The sequence below is a fragment of the Caloenas nicobarica genome, chromosome 7 (genome assembly GCF_036013445.1).
Source record: "Caloenas nicobarica isolate bCalNic1 chromosome 7, bCalNic1.hap1, whole genome shotgun sequence".
In the NCBI taxonomy this organism is placed as follows: Eukaryota; Metazoa; Chordata; class Aves; order Columbiformes; family Columbidae; genus Caloenas; species Caloenas nicobarica.
Genome location: NC_088251.1, coordinates 11,341,935 through 11,358,985, shown reverse-complemented (window position 1 = coordinate 11,358,985; position 17,051 = coordinate 11,341,935). Strand labels below are relative to the sequence as shown.

General features: G+C 40.6%; 1 protein-coding gene across 4 annotated transcripts in view; it reads left to right on the top strand.

Moving 5' to 3' along the window:
• The window catches only part of ADD3 (adducin 3), a 99,985-nt gene that overhangs the window by 54,598 nt on the left and 28,336 nt on the right, over nt 1–17,051 (top strand). For 3 of the 4 annotated variants that reach the window (XM_065638904.1, XM_065638901.1, XM_065638902.1), the window contains exon 3: nt 16,412–16,635. In XM_065638904.1, coding sequence (XP_065494976.1) covers nt 16,441–16,635 — 195 coding nt within the window. In that variant the 5' untranslated portion in view covers nt 16,412–16,440. Of the gene's footprint in view, nt 1–8,351; nt 8,422–16,411; nt 16,636–17,051 lie in introns of those variants that run through there. The other variant, XM_065638903.1, reaches the window with a different exon arrangement.

Genomic DNA, 17,051 nt, shown 5'->3' with positions numbered 1-17,051 from the left:
GTTTGTTTTCTTCCTGGTACAAAATCTGTCTTCCTTCATTCTGCAGCTTTTAAGACAAAACAATTACATCATTGATTTTCGTCACTGTGACTGTGGAAGCGTCTGGAAATGGCTGAATCGTGGGTGGGCTGTCCAGTCACAAGCAAAAAGGTGCTGACCTCCCCGGTTCTACATAGGAGGGGACAGGCAGGCTGTCACCCCCCATGCAGAGTCCGCAGACCTGATTTTTATCTTGAATGCAGCCTTTGGAGCTGTTGTTCTTCCTGAGACTGTGCACATCTGTAAGCAATTAGGTAAATTATGCCATTGATATCTCAGAAATTAGAATCAAACTTGCTGTACTAGGAATTTGTTATTTCAGAATAAGGATATAGGGGAATGCTTTAATCTACAAACAACGTACACTCCAGCTATGTGTGCCATTAGTCTTAAAGGTGCACTTTTATTAGCAGCACTCTTATTTCAATGCTGCTAAATATGCGGAGCTGCAGAGTAGACATGTATTTTGAGGAAAGTCAGATGGGACACAACATTCAGGTGTTTGCCAGTAGCTCCTCCTTTGTAAAACAGAGACTAGTTTCTTGGTCCCTCCGCTTTCATTGCACACATACCCTTAACAACAACAAAAAGAAACCAGCCTTCCTGATGACATTTCAGACTGTCTTGGGTAGAATTTTCCTGCCTCTGGGACTGGAGGAGGAGCCCATCCAGTATGTGAGTTATTTGTAGATTAGTTGGGGTTTTTTTCCATGATGAGAAACAACAAGGTGTTGAAACTAATTTTCTCTTCTGGACTGGTGTATCTGTCACATGCTGAGAATTTTATGTATATTTTTTTAATATGTTTTTCTGAAAATATGTAATAATGAAGAACCATGGCATCCTCTTTTTTGGGCAGTTGCCTACTCATTATGTAAATGTATTCCCCAGCACTCTGACTGGAAGCCTCCCAGTCAGTGCCCTCACCCCGTAGCTCTTGGGCTGAATCCAAGGGTCCGGTGCTGGAGACTTTGCCATCAGTTTGGCAGGGGCAAAAAACGGGTTCTCCATGCAGGAAGACATATTTAATAGTTATGATATGCACCTTTTTTTTTTTTTTAAAAAAAAAAAAATCAGCTGAGGAAAAACAAGCGATGGCAGCAGCTGTGCCATGTGAGCGAGTGTGTCATGAGCCTGTTGGGGAGGGCATAGTGAAAGGGCATTATTCTGCTGGGAGGTTGGCACTGGCCATGGCCTTCCAGAGTTGCTACAAAGGATTTGCTGTTCAACATCTAACGCAACAAGCACATTCATATGTTTGCAGAGGGTTTCCATGGAAACCGTGTAAACTGTGATGCTAGCAGACAGAGGCAAAGGTTATACTATTGTAGAGGCCCTTTTGTATTGTCTTTAAATGTTTCAGAGCAGCTATATTTCTTAACTGATACTCTGAGCCTATGTAACAATTTGTGCCAATTTTTGTTTTGATTTTTTTTTTTAACCTACCATTTGTCATGGTTGTACTGAGGATGTCAGATGAGCTGCAAGAATAACAATGAAAATGTGAGGGTTTTTTCGTTTTTGTTTTCTTACATGGAATCACTTGAGTATCATTGCATTGATTTTTATCTTTTTGTTAGTGATAATGATGCAATTGGAAATGGAAGAACACAGCACAAAAGAAAAAAAAAAAAGTCAAGCTACTCTTCCCCTACTAGTACAATTCCCAATTCTGCTGAGTGCTTTTATTGCTCAGGTAGAACTAACTCTTTTCAGGTCACCATTCACTGGCATGCCACTTTTAACATTGGCTAGGCCTTTAGTACTCTTTGGGAGTTCATGCTATTTTAATACTACAAATTTAAATTTCAAAACGTATTTATTGCTTTGATCGTGTTTCAGGAAGTACTACCACCACAGGCACAAACACTACTTATTATTAAAAGAAAGAGAAGTATTGGCTTTTCTATATGATTATCTAAGTTCCCATTTGATTGTCCATGTTTGCAAAATTGTGCTTGTTCATAGGTCAAATGTCATTATCATGGGAGTTTTTCTTAAATGACTGAACTCAGGTCTGCACTCGTGTCTGGGCTCATGATGCGAGTCAGCGAGAGGTCCCCGTGCGTTCATCTGATGCTCTGTGAAAATGAGACCTACCTTTTGAACCTGTCGATTACTTCAAGCCAAGTTTGGTACAAGGGTAAAAAATAATTAGCTCACGCATTACAAAAGTTGATATCTGGTTAGAAGGGAAAGGTGTAGGATTTTGATGCTGAGGTTGAGCAAAGTCTGGTCTAAGTGTACATAATTAATTGAACTTGTGATCAAGTTTGCAGAACCAAAGATGATTTAAATTCTCAATTTTAAAGTGTTTTATACCTTGCTGGAAAAAGTGGAAAAACCTCTTAAGTGTACAAGATGTTCCCGTCTAATATAGAGAAGTAACTTAGAGGCATTAGTTGCATTTCCAAACGATATAGTTTTGAAAGCATTCACGGTTGTGCTGTCAGAATACACACAGCAGCACTTGGTAACTATTTTTTATGTATATCCCATACAAGGATGAAACAGCCGACTTGGAGTACTCACTATTTCTAATACAGAATGGAAACGCGAAAGGCAGCGTTAGCTGAGGAGGGCTGTTGAGTGACTTTTGGGCAGCCAGGCATGACCAGAGCCTGCTGCACCGTGCCGAAGGGGCCAGGAAGGGATGCATTTGTTTGTTTACTTGTTTATCTTTCTCTCTTTCATGTTTTGTTATTTATATATCAGATATATAATTATTAAAAGTTTTGTATCCAGTGCCTCATTAATGTGACAGTTAAAAATAATTTCAAAAAAATTAACCAGTCGAAAAAGCTCCATCCATTTTGGTCTTCTAGTCCAATATCAGCTGATTACAAAAACCACTTTGAATATACCATGGAAATGAACACGATAGACATAATGAAAACCTGTCTTCAGGTTTCATATAGCGTAATTGTATAATTGCACTCTGTGCGGGACAGGGGTTGTGCACCAGGTAGGAGTGGTTTTTATTATGAGTTCCAGCTTTCCAAATTTGAAGCCAGATGTCTCAAGAAAAAGTCTGTTCATATAGCACAAAACTTAGCATGCGTTTCATCACTTCTTTCTGACTGCTTTGCAGTACAAACTCTAATCAGTTTTGATAATTTGTCACAGAGAGAGAACGCAATACTGATGAGGCAGGCAGAAGTCAAAATCCCATGGCAATTTGCCAGAGAATTAAAAAGAACGAAACAAAAACCCCACAGCAACCCACAAACGGCATCTTAAATGCTTGTTCCAATGCATACTGGAAGCATCACTCAATAATTAACATAAAAAAATAGAAATCCAGTTATTGCATTACTTTGGGCAGGGAGATAAATTAGCAAATTAGAACAATGCATCTTAAAAAAAAAAAAAAAAATCAAAATGCTGCCCAAGTCCAAAAGCAGCATCCACTGCTACTCCTCCAGAAACCTTTGAGACCAGATGCCTGAGACCAGCTTTGTCCTGCAGATTCCTTTTTTCCTTTTTGGATTAAGGAATGAGCTCCAAAAAAGATGCGGTTCATCTGCATCCCCGCTGTGGCAAATGCAGAGCTCTGGCTGCCCTGGGTTGGTGTCGTCCATTCCAATCCATCTGTGGAACTGTCACAAATGAGCCTTTGGCAGGAGCCTTATCACCTATTATTCAACACTTTATTAATCAAGTTTTGTGGTGTTTTTTGACATATTCTTACATTAATACAGAGATCCCTAATTCTTTAAAAAATATTAGGTTTTCACAGATGTCTTAAAAAAAATAATCCAACACAGAAGTGAACGAGATAACTGAAAGCCATAGAAAAGGTGCAATTTACTTTCACTCATCAAGCAGATATAATCTGTGTAGCCTTAGATGATTTTTTGTGTCATCAGTCATTTTCTTATGGTATAAACTGAATTACCATGTTTACCTAGGATGATTTCCAAGAGTTATTCAAATATTCAAAAGTAATCATCACCAGAGCTCAGAACACAATGTCGTTTTTACAGCAATTGTTAATTAATTCTTGAAGTGTTTGATTTTGGTTCATAATTATATAATTGAGAGAAAAATTTATCTCCACGTCTCTCTCCACTCAGAGTCTGAACTCCAGCCCATAGGTAACATGTCTGATACTTGTATTCAATATAGATATAAGCAGGTTTAATTGCAAACAGGCAAATACCATTTTCAGGCCAGGTTTACAAACGAGCTTTGGAAATACAAATAAAACAACTTTTATGTTATTTTATGAATTTTTGTCATAATACATTAAATTGAAATAGTTTTATGTAAGAGGCAGATCCATCTAAAGTTTGTTGGCCTCAGAATATTCTTGAAATTACAAACAAACAAAAAAAACCAGTAGAAGTCTCGAGGGAGAGTCCTTCATGCTACATGAGCGGTTGATCAAAGGCTGCACGTGCCTTCAAAATTATAACCTCGGTCTTTGCAACTGGACTTCTGAGTTGCTGGTGCTGCAACTCATTCAAGTGCTGGGTTTGTTTCTCCTCTAAGAGAAATCATGGAGAAGCTTTTTTCATTTGCATGACGATGCTTTAGTAGAAAGTGAAGGTCTCCTGAAGCTGTCTGGGGTACATCAGGTGTGTTTGTGCCACCTTGGCTGCCAGGAAAGTCTGTCCCCAGTACCTTGGACCGGCTTCTCTTTAGACGTGAATATCTGCCAGTTTTATTTATGCTTCATGCAACTGCTTAGGACAAAAGAGAGGATAATTTAAATCTCGAGGAGAAGTGTTCAGTGTCAGGCTGGTTTTATGTTCTAGAAACAACCATTGCAGATGTTGGCAAGTTCCCAGGATTTTGTGCAGCATGCCAGGATGCATCCATGCTCTGTGATACTGGAGCAGTCTGTTGTGGAGTGTCTTATTTTATCCAGACTTTCAGTGCTTACAAGTGATGATGGAGGAGGAGAATTATGGGATAAAAGTAGATAATTGCTTGCTTGTACTGAAAAATAATAGTAACCTAATTATGAAATACTTATACATTTTGCTTTTGGTTTTTAAAAAAACCTAATCTTTCTACTGTGCTTGATGCTGACTCACCATACCCCTCACTGTGTGTCCTACCAAGGCTCTTGTTAGTAAATCTTCTGCACTTGTTCAGGGATGTCTGCTGCTCTGTTCAGTGCTGTTCTTGAGTTCAAAATGACCCTCTGACTTCAGACTGGCTTGCTTGAAATTCAGTGGAGTAATTTTGCATTCCTGAAGGTGTGGAAGACCTTTGGCTTTCTGAATTCAATTTGCTTTTCTAGTACCATGAGCAAAGGGTGGTAGAGAAGAGAAACAGGTCAAATGCAAGTCAAGTCAATTGAGATTAATGTACATATTTATATAGGTTAAACTTTGACTGCAAATTAAACTTTTTGTATTTACTAGTTAGGCAGCTGGTTGGGTTTTTTAAATTATGTTTAAGCAAGCTGAAGACAATACTAGCAATGTAGGTAAACACAAAAAAGTGTTGCTGTACCACTGTAAAACCTAGGGATTTCCCTGGGAAGGACAATTAAAGCAACATGCTTTGAACACAGCTAATAAAGTAGTTGCCTTTTAAACTTTTAAGAAGGGATGGTCTGGCTGCCCCCTGGACTTCCATGTGACTCTTCTCTGCTCCATACTTTTCCCTGCCTTCCTTTCCCAAATTATTTTTAACCCTGATCTCTTTGTGTATCCAGTGTAGACCCCCACTTCACAGAGAGGTGTGCTTGGCCCAGCCAGGGGATGGCATTTTGGGAGGTGGGGAGCTGAAACACGTGGGCTGGGAGGGGCAGGATTGCCTCAAGCCTGCCAGGAAAACACAAAAACTGTAGCATAAGGTGTGCTTAACTTAAGTCCTCTAAAGACAATAATTTTGTATGTATTAGGCATGGGACCATAACCTCAATCAAATTCTGCATGTTTGTTAACTTTTTTCATGTCATGTTCTAACATACATTAACATTTATGTTTGCAAATGGACCAAGGAGTAGAAAAATGCCCCATGTGCTAAGACAAAACTAATTCTGGTTATGGATGAAAAAGCAAGATCCTTTGGAGACTGAATGAGGTGGGAAAAGACACTGTCAACATAATTTGGGAATAGTGGTTTACAGGTTTTTGTCCCCTATGCCGTCCCTTGGCTGATATAAGCTGTTAAGAGTCCTACCAATAGATCCTTCCCTGTACATCTCAACTTACAGCAATTTTTTTCTGGAGCATTTATTAGAGTAAACGTGTTGATTTTTTTCTCAAGATGCCTGGGGTGCTTTCTGTGCTCCTCAGGGCTCATCAGTGGCAATGTGCCTGCTGCGCAGTGAGGCCTGGGCTTGGCTGGCATCATTTGTCACTTTCACTGATCCCTAAAATTACTATTTTAAAATTATGATTAAAAACCTCAAGACCACCGTAACGTTCCCACTACGCTTGTTCTTCATATGTGAAATCTGTAGATGCAATTGTGGTGTTCTGTCTTAAACATTCTTAGTTTATGACTTCGTCATAAATCAGCTTTTTTGAAATGCTGCTGTTTTCTGTTTAATATGAGAATGTATGTACCTGTCGGTAAACTGTTGAAATTCCTTTTTTGAGAAGCTAGCCAACTTATTTTAACGTGGTCAGACTGATATTGGCGTATTAATATGACTTGTGTTATTGCTCCTTATTTAAAATTTATAGTAGAGTGATTCAGAGATCCCAAGATGAACTGAGGGGAATCGTGCAGGGTGTGGTGCATGATATAAAGAAAGATACAATTTGTCCTGAAGACTTTATGATCAAAGGTCTGGCACAAGTTCATCTTTTCTTCAAGTCTCCAGTTACAAATGTCCCCACTGAGATCAGCTGCTGGCTGGGTTCCCCATTCCTCGCTTATGAGTTATGGAGGGCGTTGAGCTGCAGTTGTGTATGGTCACTGCATGGTGGTCTTACATGGGGTCTACACTGAGCTGTACGTGATGGTAAAGGTCAGGATGTGATGTGAAGAGGTGCAACGCCAGGGGTTTGGGCTATAAAAAGGTTTGGCTCTGTACTGCCATGCACGAGATCGGTCATTCATTCAAACATTTGTAAAATTCAGCATTTGCCTCGTGTCGATCATTGGGGTTGCCCGCCATCGCAGCCTCTGACCCTCCAGCAAAACCCAGGAGGCAGCTGCTTTGGCCATGACATTTCTCAGGAGAATCCAACTGCCATAAATCAAGAAGGCTTTTGATGTGCCCTGGGATCAATAGGCATTTTCCCTGCTATCTAATGTCACATGTTGTACCAGTGACCTAGAAGGGCTCTTGCAGATTGCCAGGAGTCCTCGTAACCCCAAATGGTGCTTCCATGTTGGTGTAAATCAGTGGGATTTTTAAATATATATATATATATATATATATACACATTTACATAACAAACTCATTTCTTCTGCTCCGTAACTCTGTGTAGCTCTCCATAAGAGTGAAATTGTTTCCCTCTGTATCTCTGCAGTTCAGAGGAAGCCCAAGAAAAAGGTCACCAGAGGAAGCTGTAGGCTTCACATTGCAGGACAGGGAGAGGCGGTGTGTTGCAAAATGTGAAAGGTTTTGACTGCAATCAGGTTGTCCAGCTATGTGTGGGGTTTTTTCTCACATATAAGTTCTTAGTTTCTGTTGCAGAGGAACCCAGGTTTCATCTTTTTCAGAGGATTTAGGGAGATTTTTCAGCCATTGCTTGTGTGTGTGTGTAGGTTTTCTGTTTGCGTACTTTCACAGCTTAATACAGATAAGTACTAACAGAACGTAATCTTTTAATTTGGCTCTCTGCTATCTACTGACTCGTGAAATATTTTTAGGTAACTTAGCCACAAGTGATTATGTAGACAAGCACAGATAAGTCCCTTACTATTTTTTTTAAGTTTTTTATTGTCTTAATATTGCAATATTTTGGAAAATACTACTTTTTTCATTACCAATATCCCAGTTATCTCTGGAACTAGATTAATTGAAAATACTGTGCCCTACCCTCCCACCCCAACTTGTGTTCAAGCTGCGCCATGAAAACCACAAGCTGAAGCTACTTTGGTGCTGCAGCATTTGTGTTTCACCAGAATCCTTAAAACCAAAAAAGACAAGTAGTTATTCCTATGGAAAGCTGATATTTATGTCTTATGTCTTCATTTCTGGCTTTAAAATAAAACTGAATTATACATTTGGGGTTAAAGCTCCCTGACATTAGTTTGAGGTGTTCCCTGACCTAAGGAGGTGGGATGGGGGGTTTCTGCAAGTGGCAGCTGAGTTTTTACCCTGGAGCAAAGTGGGAGTGAGCAGAAAAATGAGGGAGAAGTAACTTCATTTCTGTCATTGTTTTTCGGCGCATCTGTGCTTTGTGTGGGAGCAGCTTCTTGCATGTGCAGTGGGGAGAGTTCTTCTTTTCCCTGGCAGCTCCTGTAAGTCTCCTTTGCTTTCCGCTGCTGCGAGGGCACTTCCCGGACAGGAGCCTTGCCTTTGGATAGAAGCAGGTTATTTAAGCTCAGTGGTCAGATATTTTTAAGTGATCTCGTATCCTGTGTGCGAAATTTCAATGCTGCTGTAGAAAACCAGCTTAAACCAAGAGAAAGTTACGTTCTCATCGTAGAGCTCATTTTTGCTGTGCTTTTTCGTGAACTTCAGTGTAACATAGGAGATGAGAGAAACACAGAGGAAAAGTGGGTGTGAGGTAGAACTGACACGCTTTTCAAGTCTAGTCAGTATGGAAGCTATTTACAGTTTACCAAGTGATATAATTTATTAGCTGTTCTGGTGTTTTTACTCTATTTAAGGAGGTGATTTTTTTTCAATTGCATTGGAAATAGTCTCCATCCACAGACTCCATACCATTTCATAGGACCACTCACCCTGTGTATCCCAGCAGAGATGGCAGCTATCAGCACTCCGAAGTGCAACTTAATGTTGTTTCAAGATATTTGTATACACTTACATGTGTAAATACAACTTACAAATGAGCAGAATATAACTCAGCTTTGAAACTGTTTCTGGTAAATTGCAGTGAATCAGGTACTTGTTAAAAATAACATAAATAGAAGGAGGAAGTATAACTACTGCAAACAAAATTTTCTTTTAAAGGAACAAGTTTAGGGAAAGGAAAAAAACAAACCAATGTGATATCTGTGAGTGACTGACCTCCTTCTCTTAAAGCGAGGTTTTAGTGACACAATCTATTGTGTCTCTTTAAAGTTACAAATTAATAGTTCATATTTGCTTCTATTGTACTGTTACAAATAACTGGTGTGGCGAACTGTGTCCAGCAGTAAAAGAGGATTGATAATAATCAAATTGCGACATGAATCCCCCTTTGCAACTCTGACATTTCAGTGCTTTCTCATGTTTCTCATGGTGCAGCCACCTCCATCCTGGTGCGATGCAGGAGCACCTGTGTCCATCATTTCAACAACAAACTCTGAATTCCTCCTCTGTTGCTTCTTCTAACTGGTTTGCTTGTATGGCTGGGTTTGTTCTAACTTGAATGTTTTGTGTGAAGAGCAGTATAATCTCAAAATGTTCTTATTGTCTGTACAACCTTAACAATTTGCTAGTAAAACAGGAAAATATTATTTTATGGAGTGAAGAAACGAAGGCCCTATGCTGCTGACTGCTTAAGGGTCCTGCAATACAGCGATGGAAACAGCCCAGTTACATGCAGCCTTTTCTCAGCACAGGAGGTTTGATGGGCCTTGGATCCAAACTAGAGGTTTTCCTTTTGAGACTGGTTTTGTCTTGTATCATCCTGTCACTGGGTGATAGCAACTGGATAACTTGCTCATCAGAAGTTCTCTCCATCATTCAAAACTGTCATGCAGCAGTGAAGGAATACCAAAATGTGAATGACTGAAGTAGTTTGTGTCAAAAAGCCTACAAGTTCATTTATGAGACTTAACACGTGCAAATAGCACTTATGGCCATGTGGTAGAGCATATTGGATACATCAAACCATCATTCTAGGCTTGGGTGGTGTTTTTTGTCCCTCCGCCACTGCTTGTGCTGCAAAATGTTGGCAGGGTGGCCTGCAAGTGTGGAATTGCAGACTGCACCTGCTACAAGCTGGGTGCATTATAAGGAGCACGTCCTTAACAGAGAAAAAAATGTAACATCTTCAGTTAAAGGTAAAGGTGTAGCCCTCATATTTTGGATGGCTGACAGCAACACACTGCGTTATCTCACTTTTCGACAGTAAAGAGTAGTTGGGCCAGTTCCAGTTTACACTCGGTGAAGTGTGAGTTGCATGGCTTGAGTATTTATGTTGACTTTAATATTGCACTATATAATTGGGCAAAAATAATGTGTTAGATTTAACACAGAAACACAAAACCAAGGTTGAAATACATTCAAGTTCTTATTTCTTAGGAAAAATGTATACTGCTACTACATAGCCTCTTTAATGTGGTGTCTGAAAGGAGATGATGATTATTTAATTAGCTTACTCTGTTTAAAAGCAGAAAGACTTAAATTAAATGCACAAGACTGGATTAGAATATTTGATTTGTAACCAGTTTGGGCTGTACTATGACAAATTGTTTATGCCTGCATTGCTACTGGGAGAAGCAGTCTTAGACACCTCTGTATAATCACTGGTTTATTTTCAGAACCAACATTTGTGTAGATACGGAGTGAACTGGCTGGGGGAACTGATACAGCTGAAAATGAAATCTGTGGTTTTACTTTTAAGTGTTGTTGTTTTTTTTTTTAAAAAAAAAAAAAAACCAGCAAAAAAATGTAAAGTCATCGAAAGAGTAGTTTCTCCTACCCATTTCACCATCTGACCTTGGAAACATCTGCTGTCATGAATATGAGGAGGTGATACAGCAAGAAAGATTGAATGGCTGGAAAAATTGGAAGAAGGTGTGGCCGCTTTATTTGTTTTATTCAAATACTACCTTGTGTCAATTTAAGGGTGTAGTTTGACAAGTTGACTTGAGTGTTAGTAGACAGAATCACTGTATATTAGTAAAATCAGTTAATATAATTTTGAGCAAGTACTACCTATCTAGTATAGCGGTATTTTCTGTTCCACAAATTGTGTTTAGAAAATGTTGACATCTGAGTATACACCTTAGTGATCTCACCGCTGTGTGGGGAGACTGATAAATGAAACCCAAACCTGTTGAAATACTAAAAAAAAAAAAATAATCTGTCAGTGCATTGTTAGATTTCTATGGTATTTGATGTCCTGATAAGGACAATTAAAAATGAATTGAAATTTGAGGTGTTCATCCAAGTAGTTTTTCTGCCATAGAACAGATGCTATAATGCAATTGCATGTCATTACTAAAATTTATAGGAGGGAGAATGGACAGTTGACTTTCTAATGCCAAAAGACAGCAATGGTGACCCTCATCTCAGTCCCTGTTCTCTTACATGTTTTCCTGCCTCTCTTAACCATTCCCCCATGTTCCTTAAGTGTTTTTCTTTCTGCCAGCTGACTTCTTTAGCTGACAGTGTTGGCTAAAGCCAAGACTTTGATTCAGATTGGAGCCTGCCTGATGCACAGGGAGGCTGGAACTGAGATCAAGAGATACCCAGTTTGCTTCCAACAAGTCTCCTGGCAGATGAGATCCTGGAGGGGGGAAGAAAGAGCAGACTGTTCCTTAAAAACAAGCAGGCGAGAAAGAGCGAGAGCAGAATAACATAACGTGCTCCTTAAAAAAAGCGATGTTCAGATGTGGTACAGTCTGGCTCGAGCGCTCAGACCTGCTATCAGTGGTTAAAAATGCGGTGTGCGCGCTGCTGGTCTGCGATGCTGGGAACTCTCGCACAGGTGGATTGCACTGCATAGAGAAAATGAGAATGTCTGAAAGCAACCCCAAAAAATCAGCATAAAAGGTAGGTTAATGATTTGTTGCTAGGTGGTCTGGTGGTTTGATGGTTTGGTCCCTTTTCTGTTGCTCGGTCTTTCTCTTATGGTGTTGGTTTTGTTCTGTTTTGTTTGTAAATATATATACTGTACATTATGAAATATATAAATACATCAAGTCAAGGATATCTGGGGTGTTCTTTGGCAAGATACATTTTTCTTGCATTTGGTCTCTTGCTCTTTTTTTTCCTCTAGTTCTCCTTGTTTCTCTGACCTCATTATTATTTTTGAGCTGCTTTTGTGATCTGACATTGAAAACAAGCTATTCCAACAAAAGCAGCGCGGCATGTTACTTAGACTTTACAAAGTGTCAGGTGGGGATGCTCAGGACTTAATGTTGCAGCCTAAAATCAACAGTTCCAAGTTCCTGGAATAAATTGGAAGCTTTTGTTAAATGAACGTGCTTCTAAGTGGAGAGGTGCATGTCCTCCTGACAAAGGTGGAATGCTCTACTTTCTCCCTGTGGCCCAGTTATGGTTATAAAATATGGAACAGAATGTGGAGGCCAAACCCATGAGCTAAATAAATAAGGCATCAAAACACGGGAGGACATGACCTGTTTTCTTTCGTAGCAGTATCAGAGCTCAGTTCAGCATGAACCAGGAGGGCAGACCCAGGCAGGGGGAAGCAGAGCTACAAGTTACCTTGTTATAAGTTACCCTGTAGCAAGAGCTTTTGAGATTCCTTGTTTCACAGGTCCCTGAAAGTATTTTCAGCAGGGATGGAGGTTCTGTGTTTAAAAAAGCTTGTATCTGCTGACTTGCTCTTCTTAGTTTCTTTAGCCCCCCATTGTACTAGTTGAACCATAGGTGGGAAAACTGCTGTTCTTTATACTTTGAATCTCTCTTTGGCATGATAGCATATGCGTCTTGGGCCAAAATGTGGACTAAATATTTGTCTCAGCTGAGCAAGAGTGATGGCTCTCCCCAGGACAAAATCAGATCCCAGTTTAGCTTTGATTTCTCTGTGTATGTTTGTCCTTTCTGACCAGTCTAGGTTTAGTGCCTGGTTGCTATAGGGGTGTGTGATCCGTCATTTCCACCTGTGCCTTGGTCTCTGTAAGCACAGATCTCCCCAATGCAAGCAGTATAGGATACATAGGAAACATGAGCCAGTACCGCTCAGGAAGATGATGGCTCACTTTCTGTAATGCACGGACATCGCTGACAGGGGTGGAAGCCAAAAGTAGCTTTGTAGCAAAGCCCATTTTCTTTTAGGCAAAAGAATCTCACAAAAAAAAGGCGAGGGGGGGAGAGAGAGACTTCTCTGTCACAATTCACAGCTTTTGAGATCTGGATTTTCTGTAAATACTTCTATGTCATTGCCAGTCCTCTGCTGAGAAGTAGGTACAGATTTTTTGATCTGCCCCACGCTCCCTTCCCTCCCCCCCCCCCCCCCCCCAAAAAAAAAGAAATCAATGTAAGATGCAATTAAATAATAAAAGAATGGCTGGTTTGTTTGAGAATTTTCCAGCTGAACAGTAGGGGTTGTGTGAATGTCAGCCTGGGCCCAACAGAGCGGGCACTGAACCAAACCTCGTAAGAACAACTGGACCCAATACTAGTATTATGTTCCGTACCGGAGGTTTTTTTGTAGTACAAGGGCTTTAATGTTGTAATCATAATAGCTAGAGGTAACAAACCAGTCTGAAAGGAAAGAGGAAAAAATGAAGTCTAAAGCAATTAGAAAAATCTCTTTTGTGGATTTTAGATATTGCCAGCCACATTTGTGTCTTTTTACAGATGAATGAGCTTTTCTGTCACTGTAAGAATGAATTGTAATGTAACGGACTTGAACTAATTATATCCTGTAAACCTACAATAATAACAATAAAAGTTTTTTTTGAAGTTCAGACATGCGTGTAGTTGGTCTGCCCAGCCGAGTGATCAGCAGTTGAGCAACAGTGTGTCCCTCGGGGTTAACGGGATTCAGGGGAATTTTGGGAAAAACAGTTGGGTAAGGCAAGTCCTGGCACAAAGTAACTGCGGAGCAGGAGTCACAGGTGGGTGCCGATTGAAGCAAGGTCCTTGCCATCCGCATTTCTAGACTGCTTCCCGTTACCAGCAGGTGCTGGAGCGTGTCTGTTCTGACTCAGATGGAGAACAGTGTAGGCTGAGGTGTCTGATCTCAAGTTCTTCATACCTTGTGGCATTTGGGGAGTGAGCTTGTGGTCTTGTGTCTTCTCATGATGCTTTTTCTTTTTTGCATCTTAAACTCTGCCATTTGGGGGGAAGGAGAGATGAGACATAATACACGGTTATATTTATAAGGGTATCTCTTCTAACCTGAACCGAGGGAAGCTGAGCTGTGATCATATCCCCAAAACACTGTCCCACGAGGTTTATCCTTCTGCTTCAGTGCTCCCAGCTCGCAAAGACAACAGTTCATTCTTTAGAAAAACTTAAACTCTTGTTATACTTCTACTAGGCATTCCCAAACCTACAGTTCCTTGAAGCAAGCCCCTTGTCTTTTCCTCAGCATCCCCAAGCCGATCACACATAGCGGGCTCCCCAGTGGTCAGTCAGCAAATGCTGAACAAACTTAGACTGCAGCCGAGCAGCAAATGCAAAACTTGCCTCCTTAACAAAGCCATCAGAGGTCATGGAGCTTTGCACCCAGGATGCAAATTATATGTCCCAGAATGTGGTGTGTTCATCCAGCATGCCAGGTACCTCCTGGAAGCTCTGCACGTGCAGCTGGATAATGTTGCATCCTAGAATGTGTTTTTTCCCCTAAAAAAAAAACCCCAAAAAACAAAAACCAAACCTCTAAAGAACATAAACAATTACAACCCGTAGTGATTGTTTTTTAGAAGAGTGCGAGTTGTATTTCATCTCAATCCCAAATTGTATCATAATCTGTAATATACATGAAAATCATAGATGTGGGTTTTTTGTACATTATCTGCTAATGCTTTCCCAGCTCTGTAGGTGATATATGTCTTGTTTTTCTGTCTGGGGTTTCATATTTGGTAGCAGGGCTGCTGTGTCCCAGGATTTAATCCTTGCGCTCTCCCTTGCAGCGTGCCAGCAAAATTGCTTGGGTGTCAGTGTGGGAAACTGGCTGAAAACCAATTTTCATCCCGCTGCCAGCCTGGCTCGTGGTGCGGCTGCGCCGCGGAGGCTGCAGCACAGGGACCGAAAGAGCTCGTTGCAGACAGGAGGGAGGCTTGGGCGGCTGAAGCTGGTCGTAACAGGGATCTCCCCAGATATTTTATCTGGAACATGTGCGAGGTTGTAGTTGGAAGAGTTCAGATCTTCCACGTGAGTTCACAGATGTTGCCAGACAGTAGTTGCACTGACCCAAAGGAGGGGTGGGTGAACTGTGCCACAGAGCATGGACACTTTACACTGCTGATACCATGTCAAACCGTGCTGTTTAATACTGCTCGCCAACTCTTGTTCCTTCATTCTTGGCTTTTTTTCCTCTGAAGAGATAAATTATTTGCATACCAAATACACTTGCAAACACTTTTATATTAAATACATTATTGAATGTAGATATTTGCATATTAAAATGTAATTTCTTAGTACGCTATCTCTTTCTACAAATCTTGGTTCTCTGTTCTTCAAACCTGAGAAAACGTCCCTCTTCAGCACCCGTTTGAGGAATGATGTTCCCAAGTGTGCTTCTGAGCCTGATTGTTTATATGAAAATTCAGATGTCTGCTTTTCTGCTTTTGATCCAGCTCTGTTTGTGTTTACAAATGCTTATCAGGTTTTTTAAATGAAATTTTGAGTGTGGCTTTCTACTAAGACATGAAAGTTTTGGTTTGGTTTGGTTTTTTCTGAATGTAATGAGCTTCAGGTTTTTTTTTTTTTCCTAATGGAATGAGCTTCTGTGAGAAACTTTCCATACAATTGCACACAAGAGGAAAAAAGCTAAAACTCAGCTATTTGCTGTGGGTGCAGCCGCAATCCTGTGCAACCCAACATACAACCTTTCCTGCTGATCCCTCGGTGTCTCCGAGTATCTCCTGAAAGCGCAGGCACCAGCCAGCGCTCGGCGGAGATTCCTGGCAGCCTTGGAGCGGCCCGGCGCCTCCTTTGAGCTGGAGTTATGAGACGTTTCGGAAATGCAGTAATTGAGGAATGTCCTCCTTCAAGTTGGGAGATGAGCTCTCAGCCGATGTTAAACAGAGGCCCCGTCTTCTGGGTGTGTTTGGTCGAACGTGTCAGGAAGGGCAGCTGCATGAAAACCATGGGGGAGTGATGAATGCAATGTAAAATGATATGGGACAGTTTGTTGTAAAATGTATGATGGTCATTATGGATGTAATAATTTTTAATTGTATGCTGTTGGGTTTTTTATTTGAACTTGAATAGAGATGGTTATGCACTGCCAGAGATTTTATTAATGCTTTTTAAACACTTTTCTAGAATTATTCCTTAGTTTTCTGATTACGATAATTAATCACTTGTTCTTCTTTCATTTTTGGTGTTGTCCTTCAGATATTACTTGTGTCCAGACTTGCAAGTTCTATTCAATGCCTATTTTTAATGGTCTTCCCTCTTTATTATTTGTTCCAGCTGAAGCCTCCCATCCGCAGTGTTGAAGCATGAGTACTGATGCCAGTCAGGTGGTGATCACTACTCCTCCCTCGGCCACGATGCCTCACAAAGAGCGGTACTTCGATCGCATCAATGAGAATGACCCAGAGTATATTCGGGAGAGAAACATGTCTCCTGACCTGAGACAGGACTTCAATATGATGGAGCAAAGGAAGAGGGTCACTCAGATACTGCAGAGCCCTGTAAGTGGGATTAAGGGGGGATGAGAACAAACAAGTGTTATTTTCTGAGATTCATGGTTAACTTTGTAAGACTTCAAAACAAGAAACCTACATCACAGCTAGCTAGAATAGTTCTGGACCGTCTTGTAAGAAGAGTCACTCCATAGATTATGCAGCATTTTGTTTGCATAACTTTTTGTCTGTGAACGAGCAGGTTTTATTGTGTTGGGTTTTTTTTTTTGTCTCCTAGTGCTTTTACATTCTTATGCTTCACTGCAGTATTACAAAAATATCTGGCTGGCTGCAGGGTACTTAATTAAGCCTTAGGGGCAGGGAAGAAAGTGAAGGAGTCACCGGTCAAATAGGAACAAATTAGAGCATTACGTAGTGTTCTGCTTTCTGTGTTTGAATATTAACCTATCATTTGCATCAGGAAT